Source organism: Cibotium barometz, chromosome 63 (genome assembly GCF_041138505.1).
Source record: "Cibotium barometz isolate CiBa-2024 chromosome 63, ASM4113850v1, whole genome shotgun sequence".
In the NCBI taxonomy this organism is placed as follows: Eukaryota; Viridiplantae; Streptophyta; class Polypodiopsida; order Cyatheales; family Cibotiaceae; genus Cibotium; species Cibotium barometz.
The window spans coordinates 13,545,788-13,557,395 of NC_141108.1; the positions used below are offsets into that span (position 1 = coordinate 13,545,788).

The window sequence follows — 11,608 nt, forward strand, 5'->3', positions numbered from 1 at the left end:
ATCACAAAGGGATCCACATAACATATCCTTAGACCGCAAAACAACAAGCTTGCAACCTTAAGGCCAGGATGGTGGTGGAGGACGAGTGCCATTGGAAACTATGCAGCCCAACCCCATAGGGAAAGAAATCCCAAACCTTGAAACAAAGGGTTTCATGTAATCACTCCCTCACATTCCACTACCATGTCTAAGGGGAAGAGACTAAACAAAAGGGTAGCTACCTTGGACCCCTGATGGATAGGTATACCAGGTGGTACCATCATCACCCACAAATAAGTGTGAGCTCTCCAGAGCCATATGTCAAAGAGACTCATTGAGGCACGCAAGCATGTATAGTATAGCAAGATTGAATCATATATATACCAATAAGAATGATGATGCCACCTTCAAGATAAGTCTTCTCTTGACTTGGTTATAGTAAACTTCTAGTGATGCATTGAACAACGCGCCTGACCAAACGCATGGATATAAAATCCTATATGCAGTCCTTGTAAAGAACCAAGCCACTACCAAACAATAACTTCCACACTTGTTTGGACATCTTAGCCCTTCATGGACAAAGATGTCCTGATCAATACACTTAATTAACATCACAGCTACATTTTCTTTGACAATTACATTACCAACATCCTCTTTACCTTCTTGGGCATGTTTTTGAGGTATTTGAAGTTCTCTTAATATGGATAACAACTGGACCCACATGGATTCTCTGTAACTTCATAGCTACACTTTCTTTGACAATTTTATCATAGTGATCCTCTTCACCTTCTTGGTCCATGTTTTTGAGGTATTTGAAACTTCCTCTCAACATAAATAACAAATAGTCTATGGTTGACTGGTATGAATACTCAGACCCGCAGCCTTTTGACGGTATGAATCTCCTCATCAAAGTGACCAGCTTCATCATATACACCCGGCTTCTCCTTCTTCTTCCTGTCTATGATCTTATTGATTTTATGGAGCTCATTGTTCAGCTTCTGATCCTTGTTCTGTTTGCGGGTCTTCCGCCCATCCTGCATCTTAACCCCAAACTGGAAAGCAGCCTTGGGCATGGCTTCCTTCTGTTCATTGTATTTTGCCCAATCTTCTTCTGTCTCAAAATCCCATCTATGCAGCCGACCTTTTGCCTGCATAAATATAACAAGGATGCAAAGCTAAGCCAGCATTAAGCAATGAGCAAAAAGCAAAATGGTGCAAACTTCTTACCCTTCCACCCATATCCATCTTGGTCAAGTCTTCATCTTCATCACTGTCTACGATCTCCCGATTGTACTCCTGGTAGCCCGGATAGCACTCCGAGTAGCTTGCAGAAATGAAGTTGGGATCCTTCTCACGGGCATCCATTTCCCTGCGTTGCTGCAAACGCTGATCATCCCGCTTGAAAACGGAACCAAACCCACGATCCTTCTCCTCTTGAGTCATAAACCGGGGATCCTTCGTTGGTAAAGGTGTTGCTTGCGACGTGAAGTCAGGAACCTGACTCTGCAAATACTGCTCGGGGTAAGGTAACTGATCGGGAAGCCATGGGCCCGCGTATGTCTCAGGAGGTGCTGCAGGATACTCTTGCCATTCTCCCTGATAAGAAGACGGTAATAACGGGCCCTGCATAGCATCATAGCCAGCCTGTAAAACACCCCATTTGGTTAGCCGTGATGAGCATTGACTATGGTAAGTCAGAAACAGTTGAAATAGACCTTGCATGTACCTGCTGTGACCATTCTTGATTTGTGTCAGGTGGTGGCACTGGTCCATAATCCGGCTCGGCAAAATAGGTAGGCCGCTGCACCTCTCTAGGTGACTCTTCCATATCCTCTGAAAGGGGGCTTTGATCATTATTAACAGTGGGTACATAATCGACTCCCAAACCTTGAAATATGTCATTGTCAACGATGCGAGGAGCTGGCACTTTCCTAACCAATGGTGGTGGCGGTAAACTGCCATGATCTGGCTGTTTAGATGACCCGTTCATTACATCCATGTCATGCTTCCTTTCATGACCACCATCCTCGTGCGGAAGGGTGGATGATCCCTTCACTGCTTTTAAGATAGCATTAATCAGAGAAAAATGAGAAGGGGTGTGTGTTGCGTGCATGCACGTGCATGAGTGCCTATAGTGAGGTAAACAAGAGGTAGTCTTGGCCCATCTCCAAGACTCAATTACTAGAAAACGACACAAAATGAGAAGGGGTGCGTGTTACGTGCATGCGTGCTATAGTGAGATAAAGAAGAGAGAGTCACCACTTGGCCCATCATCAAAAACTCAATTACCAGAAAAACACAGATTACTACAAAATATTTACCAAAAATACCTTGATTATCTCGAGTCGGATCCTTCTTCTTTTTTTTCAGAATCTGCAAGAGATCTACTTAGTCAGACACCACGCAGTTTTTAAACTGTTACCTCATCCTGATTCTGGAAAAGGCCTCAACATATCATGAAAAGCCCTCTGACTAGGTGTAAAAGGAGAGCCTGCACCTTTCCAGAGGAGCCCAGCCGAAGATAAGTCATTATCTTAGCAATGCGTTCTAGTACACTCCCGTCCACCCCTACAGTCACCATCTCCTGTAACAACACAGAAACTAGCTTGCATGTATGCCACCATTTCATGTTTTGTGGTTGTTAAGATGCTAAGGGGGGTGTTTTGAAGAAGGCAGAAGAACAAAAGTAGGCAAGTTACACTTTGTTTACTACCACCTGCTTCACAAAAACTGGCTTTATGTATGGAAACTGACAATAAAATAAGCATTTGTAGTAGCAAACCTGTGGTACCGGACAATCTGCTTTGCTACGATGTACTGTGGTCGGGATGTCATGTGAAAACTCCTCATCCTGCAGAGTGCATCAAATCCTTCTTAAACCCAAAGTGTACCATGTAAAGTGAAACAAACTTCCTTAAAGGATTACTCATGAAAAGATGATTCAAGCTGTAATTCCCTCCAGGCAGGCTAAGTCCAAAATTTGGATAGTACCCCTCTGAGGGCATAAGCTTGCTTGAAGCTGGTCAGATCAACAAGCAACCCTGGTCCTTAAATTATTCATTTGAAAAGAAAAAAAAATGACCGACTTACCAAGTCGTAGACAAATGCCGTTCTTCCAGGCAGAAACATCTCGTTTGTTTTGTGGAGATTTTGAGGCTTCACTATCCACTGATAAATCAGCTGCAAGTACAAACCATCTTTTCAGAACGTTGTCCCCAAAGGCATAAATTAACTTGCAATACTGATAAGGTAAGATTAGTGGTTTGATTAGGACACTTGGAATGCAAGGCCGCCAGAAAATGTGTCCCTTGTCCAGAGCTCTGAAGAATTATTGTGTGTTTGGCTACTCACAACAAAGAGGTGGGCATAGTAACATCGGGCGCTTGTTCTAGTGGTTGATGGGAGTGGCTTGTAACCTGGAGGTACCAGGTTCGATCCCGGCTGGACACCCGATAGTTACCTTGCCCTCGCTGTAGAGGATATGAGGGGTCCTCACGGAGTACTTTACTCCCTTCTAGTAGTCGCCAAAATTTTATATATAAAAAAAGAAGTGGCATAGTGGGTCAAAGCGCGGTTGGTGCTCGTGTAAGTTGGTCCTGGTGTAGGTTTGAATCCTGCAGGGCCAGTTATGAGTGGAACTTTTGGTGTGTCGGCACATGGCCAAGCTGTCCACACTAGATGAGACAGCTCAAATTGTTTCCACCAGTGATGGGCCCTCCACAAGCATGGAATTGGACTGTAAAGACAAAACCCAATGAACACTTTTTCCACACGTGAATTTTTGCCACATCAGCTTCAGGTGACATTCTGCCGGACACCGCTGAAGCCTCTGCCAGACATGGCTGAAGCCACCTTCGGTACTAATTGAGTATCTGTAAGTTATCAATGAATGAGCTAGCGTAAACTGATCTTAAAGTTCAACGGGCTCTCACGCAACATCTACATAAGAGAAGATTAGGCTCATTAATGGTCTCTCCTGCATCATATAGATATCCTGGTAGTTGGTATACAGATCAGGCCTTGAACCTGGATGACGGTGGTATTCGGTGAGGGGTTCAGGTATGGTGTCAGTCTGATGTCAGTGGTCGGGCGTGCTCCTATAGAGAGCTATGATAGCTGGGCGTTGAGCAACCATGATGGTCCATGAATTTACAATTTATTTAGAAACAATAACCTCTTACCTTGGCTGAAGCTGTGCGGAATACCATTGAATTCTCTTCCTTTCGAGATCTGAGTCCATAACCAAAAAATGCAGGAAAGAGTTGAATTTGTTAGTCTTTGGGCTACTTGTATAATGACAATACAATTTTCATGAGGATGCATGACTTGCCTGAGCTTTGCTTCTTCTGCATCATTCTCCTCCTCTGGCAGTCTATCTATCTCACTCCGAACCTTGTGTAGCAAAGCGTAATCGAGTCCCTTCACAAGATGGGTGTGTTCAACATCACCTCCTAGAAATTTGCTGTTTTCTATCGATATTCTGTGAGCATCCGTGGTTCTGCATCCACCAAAAAATACACATTCGTTCAAAATCCATGAAGAGTCAAGGCTGGTTAACATGAGCCAAAGCCTGGTTAACGCTGGTCAAACCTGAGGGGACTGGTCAAATACCTCAAATCAACTGTGCCAGGTGGAGCCACCGCGTGAAGAGAACCCAATTCAGTTGCCGTGTGGTCGTAATCCGGATTCTGATCTTCCCTGCGTTCCTTTGCTCGGTCGCGATATTTAGGCAGTTCTGGCTCTTCTTTCTTTTCCTCCCTGCATAGAATGCAAAAACCAACCAGGAAATAAACTGTACATTTAGCAAATGCCTTCACAAAAATTCTTATGAACACCACATAAATGTGAAAACCTACAAAAATATTATGTCTAGCTCTAAGCATTAAAAAAAACTAGGTATCCAATGTATTGCTCTAGTTAAATGACTCTGAATACTTACTCTTTTGGCTTAGGACGGTACTTCCTTTGACTGTGATTGCGCTTATCAGCCTCCCCTTCATCATCATCGTCAGCTCGCTTGACACGACTGCAAAGAAGAGCCCGTTATTAACCATTATTTGATGATAACTTGGGGTTCATTCAAAACAATCAGCTAACCAGTAACCCTCAAATAAAGCTCGAGCTTCTGTATCCATAGTACATAACCTCACCAAAACCAGTCAACCCTGAGAAAGCCCCATGGCAACCCACTCACACAGCTCTCCCTTACTACATTACCCAGGCTTGGATTGAATCATGCACAAGGTTCATTCTCAAGGTTTGAATTCATTAAAAAGGCTTTGGTTTATGGAGATTGCCACCCATATTGACTCCGCACAGCCTGTACTCCATTCCTACATCTTCATGCAGCACCACTGCAGGTCAACCAGTACTATCTACAAACCTTGGTGTACCTGCTGTGTACCACCTGTACTTGAGTTTGTACCTGCTGTACCACCTGTTTTAGGGTTTTTATAATCGAGGGTCTCGAAAAGTGTGTCAAAGGTCGTACTGCTCCCTGGGTAGTCTCCGGTTACACTGCCTTGGGATTAGGAGATAGCAGGCAGATACATTGGGCTAAGGTTCAGAATTAATAGGCTCCTGGCTATCTATAACAAGTTAGCTATTTATAGCGGCAGTTATCACTTTATAAGTTATGCCTTGTGTTATTATTGTGTGTCACTTGTGCGGTGCACTTTTGATAGGTCTGTGCCTGGTTCAAAGTTTCTACTCCTACCATGGACATGGCAAATCACACATAGTCTTGCCAAGGGGCCCTATGGTATGGGACGCCAATGCTGACTGGCATCTATCTGTGGAGTGGGACCCTAGCCCTTGGCTCGAGGGTGGATCTAAGTATTGATCCTACGGTTGGGTGGTGAGCTTGCTTGCACCCTTTCTATTTGGTTTTCTCTAATCTTGTGTTGGACTCTGTTTAGAGGAGATCTTGGTTGGACAAGCCTGGGAGGCCTTTTACACTTGGTTTCAGAACGACCTAGACACGGAGTTTGCAAAGGTTTGCGTGTCTTTCATGGTTTATCTCACGTCGGGATTCCTAGGTATTTCTCTTGGCACCACAGCTTGTCTCATCAAGATGTATGCTTTCTAGGGTTACTGCCAGGTAAATGTATGTGGATTCTAAGAGGGGGGGAATTTGGAGACTCATGCGTATAGGAAGGATGTGCAGAAATTTCTGAAAAGTCTTCTTCCTCTGGTCGACTCTTTGATGGCTGTGTATTAGCGTTTCAAATCCTTGACCATGTACGGTACGTGGTGGGTTAATCTCAGCCTGCGCATCACATCAATAGGGGCTAGGTGCCTAGGTGAACATGAGCTGCTTGTGCAGCCACATGTTAGGCACCAGGCGCAGAATCATACAGCCGGCTGCTGGGGTGCACAGCAGGTTGCCCCAGCACCTAGTATGGCACCAGCATCTGGTGCATGGAGCATCAGTTGTTGACACAGCATATTTGTGGGTGGAACAGCACAGCAGAGAGAGAGAGACAGACAACAAGGCGGCCAGCACATGATGCAAGGATCAGCTATGGAACATGTAAGCTATTGGATGCCCATTATGTTGCAAGACCACTCTAATAGCGATGTTACTCGCATCAGTAAGATCACCTCAAATGGGTCATCCTAGGAGGCTAATGCTAAACAACAAGCCTCAAATAATGCAACCTTGAGGTCCTTGAAAGCCTGCGAACCCTGAGGAGTCATCCTGATCTTTTGCCTCCGAGTCTTGATGCCTGAAGCATATCAGTCAAAGTTGCCAAGACGTCGGATGCACCATGGTGCCTTTAGAGGTGGAAGGACAACTCTGCTGAGCTGAAAAAGTGAGGGAAGTGATCGTGAGAGCTCGAGTGACTCATCTATCAATGCCCTCAAGCTCTCTGTGAAGTTGTCTATACATTTCTCCTGCTCATCATGTACGATGTCGCTCTCCTCAGCATGCTAGTCACTTTTTTTGAGGAGCTTGAGTTGATGTTGAGGAGGAGCTTGAGTTGATGTTGAGGAGCTTGAGCGTCACAAATAGTTATTAGTGACTAGTCACTTTAAACTTTTTTTAAAGTACGGGTACGGAAAGCATGGTACTAGTATGGTACGTATTGAAAGTACCGAACGGATGAGTATGAGTACAGAATGCAACTATGGTCTAGAAAGCCATATGTGGCTACAATGTCACTTATCTCACATGGGGACTTATCTGCCATGCATGAATTGTACCATACAAATCCTGATTTTGGCCATATTTGGACTGTTTTAGTGGCTGGCCACGCACATGCCTCCTATGTGATCAAAGAGGGGTACCTCATGGAAGATAAGCATGAGGCAAAAGGTTATTGATGAGTGCCATGCTCCTCCATATGCAAGACATAGAAGTATCATACCTACTACATGCATGATTAAGCGCTATTTCTTTTGGCCAAGTATGCGCAAGGATTTTGAGGCATATGTACGTGCATGTTTCACAGTAAAACATTTCATGCTAAAACAGCTTCCACGCATGCACTTATACCACGCAATGCACAAAATGTATTAAACAATCTCCCTTTCATTTAGCTTATAGTTGGCGGTCATTCCGGGCATAGACAAAATGTCCCCAGCCGACTGGAATACCATACTTTGGATCTAGGCGCGAACGAATGTCCCCAAGCCTACCAGATCTAGCCCCTTGGCCCTAGGCGTAGACGGAAGTCCCCGGCCATCCACGTGCTCATCCAATGACCCTTGGCGTAGACATAAGTCCCCTGCCAACTAGGTGTCATGTCCACAGCATAGAAAATGCCCAGATGATAACCCCAAATGATAACAAAGACAAGAAACACACTCCGTAATTTAGTCACTTAGTGCATGTGAAGGATGACAAGACACCACATATGTCAAACTTGGGCACAGTTGGAGAAGCCTCAACTACATGGAACCTTAGGGCCTTTACATATGCCAAGGGCAGGTGAACTATCCATGCATGGGTGATATGCTTGGCTGCTCCATGCATCAAAGATCTCACAAGGTAATGATGGTTGAGAGATGTAATCTCTAAGCCACTTGTCATTGCCCTAGAGATGGCCATGGAAGCTCTTAGAAGGATGTGCATTAACACATAAGACATAGGAAGTAGAGGAGAGGCTTGGTACATCTTTCATAAAGTATGCCTAATTACTTCAATTCTTTGTTTCATTAGTTTTCATAGATGCGAGAGGAATCTCTGATTACAAAATATATAGACATGTTATTACTTTGCTCTCATATATCGATTTGGCATTCGTCAAACAAGAAACCCTCTCTCTCTCTCTCTCTCTCTCTCTCTCTCTCTCTCTCTCTCTCAGATGACCTTTGGACTCTTTTTGTATCCATGGGCTCACGCAGTATGTGGGCCCGTTTTATTTGGTGGGCCCGTTTTATTTGGTGGCTGTTTATTTTTTTCATGTTTCCGACATCCACTTATTCATGGATCAAATGTACTCATTTTCAGTCCCATAAAACCTTTGGGTCTTTCGTAGATATTTAATACAATCTTTAATACAATCTTTCTTTCAAACCCTTGCCGCCTTCAGTAGAGGTGCTCCATCACGGGAGAGCTGTCAGTAAGCTTGTTTACTATGCTCATGATCCCATTGTTGATTGGGTCTCAGAGACCATGTTTTGCCTCAGAAGAGAGCAATATGATCTCTCTCTCTCTCTCTCTCTCTCTCTCTCTCTCTCTCTCTCTCTCTCCAGGTTCAAGTCCCATCCCCACACTTGAATGCCATCATATGGATCGTATATGGTCCGCTTGGCTAAGGCGTTACTCCTCCTCATCCTCCTCCTCCTCCTCTCTCTCTCCATTTAATGTTTTAATTGAAATAGCAAGGCCTCGGACAGATGAACCAATCTACAGTTCCCATGATAATCTAACACGCATAGAAGAATAAACAAAATTCAGGTTTTAAAAGCCTAGTACTTGAACCCTCAACACCGAATACGTGCTAATCTCACAAGCAGAAGCGGAGTAGATCAAAATCCACACGCAGACCAAAAGCAATCTCACAAACAGGGAACCAAAAAGCGAGGAAAATCCTAAAAGACATGCGAAAGGGTAAAAAATCCAAGAAACCCTAAATTGAATTGTTAACCCAGAATCGTCTAAGCGAGAAACACCTGCGGGAGCGATCTTTGTGATGGGGCTCGTCGCTTCTGCGAGGGGTTTCCATGACCATGCGGCGGAAATCGGCATTGGACAAATTCTCTGCGCGGGAGGAGCTTCCATTGTTGTCCCTGCGCGGAGGCCTGGGAGGCGGCGGCAGAGGATTAGACATGGGCACGCTCTCGTTGTAATCATCTACGGAATCCATCGCAACCCCCATCGCTCTCTGCTCTGCTCACTTCTCTCTCTCTCACTCATAAATCTGTGCTCTCTTGAAATATTTATATTTTAAGTCAGAATTTGTGATTTGCAAGTGTTTCAACAAAATGATTTGAGAGCTTTGTAATAATAGATAATTTGAGGTCAATACAACCTTAGTACATGAGGCTATGTCTGGAGGCCTTTTATAGAGAATTGTGAGACCTTAAATAGAAAGAACATGGGTACCTAGGGCATATCCCAAGAGTGAGAAGTTCTTGGGGAGAATAGGTAAATGGGTGGAAGGCAACTTCGGGGTGAAAGGGTATTGGGGGGATTGGCTTCTGGGGGAGAATAGTCAAGGCGGCAGATGAGATAGATCTAATATTTTGTATTATAAGATATTGCTACTTGTTGGAAATATGGGTCTCTAGGAATTTGTTGATATTCAATAAAGGGGCTACTAAGGGGGTAGATGTGACAGAGATGATGTTCAAATGTGTGCACTTCTGTTGGTCTGTATGATATGTTAATAAGATGAATAATAATCTATATGCTGAGGCAGTGCAAGCATTACATGAAGGGATTAGGTGATTCGGGCCTCTAATAATAAGATGTTTTTACATACTAGGGTATTCTAATGTAGATTGATTGAAGGCAGGTATATAATTGGAAAGATGTCAGAACCAAATACCCCAAATTTAGGCCCAGATCTAAAACGTGGTATATGAAGGAAAAACAGCTAGCGGACATCTTTATGGCCTTGATTGAAAATCCCTTGGGGAGAAGACCTATGGTTAAGATATGGTTAAGATATGGACAAAAGGGGAGTATTTTGAAGAGCAGACTCCCAAGGGGTTCACCTCTGAAGTGTTGTTGATTGCTTGTATGCAGTTGGGATTTCATTTTTCTTGGGAAATGTCTTCTTTTGTGTGGGAAGATGAGAATGGTATGTGATCTTCTCAATAGGGATTGGGGACTAGAGGGAATCTACAAGTGGCTAAAAGTTTTTTTTGTTAGTCTATAGATATTAATATATTATTGTTCCCAAAAAAAAGACATGGGTAACTTTTGAGAGATGAAAGGATGGTCTCATGATGTTAAAGCTCTTATATAATATAATATATATTTCCCAAAAAAAGGACATCAAATAGAAAGGCTAAGGAGGCTCAACATTTCTTTGACTTTTTCAAGCATTAATCATTACATACTAAAATAAAACCTTAGAAAAACACTCCTCATAGAATATATTTAATGGAGCCTTCAGGCGTGTAGTTGAGTTGGTAGAAATGTCGGGTTCCATGATGGGGACCCAGGTTTGATGCCTGGCAGCTACACGGCGAATGGCATGCTTGTTGACTTGATGGACTCCTAACAAGAATATATTTAATGGAAATGCAAAACAACGTTTTGGTGCCCTATTTATATTTAATGGAAGTGTAAAACAATGTTTTGGTGCCATATTTTGGTTTTTTTTCTCTCTCAACTGAAAAAGACAAACATAAAACTAAAACCATAGTTATTTTTTAATATTAATGACAAAAAATCCCATGGATTCAATTTTGTAAAAAAGTCATAGTAGAAGAGCGATGATATGTGAGGATTTTTTAGATGAAAGATTCGGATATAGGTGGCCACATCAAGCACACAACATAGTTGCTTATAAGGCCTTGTAATGCCTCTCATTTATGCCACCATAGCTACAAAACAAGCCAATAACCAACATGGCAAAGAATCCAAATCAACCACAATTCTCATTTTTTAAATCGATAGCAACTGAAATATGGTGTCGTAGGTGGTGGTGCCATGGCTGAGATGGTACGATCAGAACTACAAAAGGAAGTGGTGGTATGGTAGGAGGTATCACACGTTGAGGCTGGCACGATTCGTAAATTTGTTTTATCCCAAAACACACATCATCATTTGTGGTAAAAGAGGATGTTGAAGTATCGATATATGTTTTAAGTGTAGCGGAATTACAGGCAATGCGATAGAGAGAAAATATGTGGAAAGGAGGCGACGGTTTAATGAGAGAGTCTCATTACAAAAGCATTTAATTTTTGTAATTTCAAAGGTTTTACATTGAACCTCTTTTAAAGTAATTAATTATTTACATTATTCACTCATGCGTACATTTATAAATATATATGTGTATGTAATATAACCACACTTTCATGTGGGTCACAGGTGGAAAGTTGATATACTTTTAGAAGACCTAAGGAATGTGCGCTTCAAGATAAGTTCTCACCAATACTTATAACCACAGGTGGAGAGTTGATATACTTCCATAAGACCCAAGGAATGTGTGCTTCAAGATAAGTTCAC

General features: G+C 43.0%; 1 protein-coding gene across 1 annotated transcript; it reads right to left on the reverse strand.

Moving 5' to 3' along the window:
• Positions 1 to 466: 466 nt before the first annotated feature.
• Positions 467 to 9,365, reverse strand: LOC147603716 (suppressor of mec-8 and unc-52 protein homolog 2-like). Its single transcript, XM_086795766.1, has 12 exons — positions 9,100 to 9,365; positions 4,919 to 5,005; positions 4,591 to 4,737; positions 4,310 to 4,477; positions 4,161 to 4,209; positions 3,070 to 3,159; positions 2,762 to 2,830; positions 2,477 to 2,563; positions 2,310 to 2,352; positions 1,706 to 2,034; positions 1,207 to 1,623; positions 467 to 1,127 (listed from the first exon to the last, which is right to left on the reverse strand). Exons 1-12 carry the CDS (start codon positions 9,303 to 9,305, stop codon positions 849 to 851), a joined length of 1,971 nt encoding a protein of 656 aa, XP_086651892.1. The 5' UTR covers positions 9,306 to 9,365; the 3' UTR covers positions 467 to 848.
• Between the last annotated feature and the right edge of the window lie 2,243 nt (positions 9,366 to 11,608).

Bases quoted from the DNA above. Each gene is read 5' to 3' on its own strand.
- LOC147603716 (XM_086795766.1), bottom strand. From the start codon at position 9,305: ATGGGGGTTGCGATGGATTCCGTAGATGATTACAACGAGAGCGTGCCC. The intron at 5,006-9,099 runs GTGTTTCTCGCT...TCTTCTTTGCAG, and splicing joins CACAAAGATCGCTCCCGCAG to TCGTGTCAAGCGAGCTGACG. The intron at 2,564-2,761 runs GTTTGCTACTAC...GTGTTGTTACAG, and splicing joins CAGATTGTCCGGTACCACAG to GAGATGGTGACTGTAGGGGT.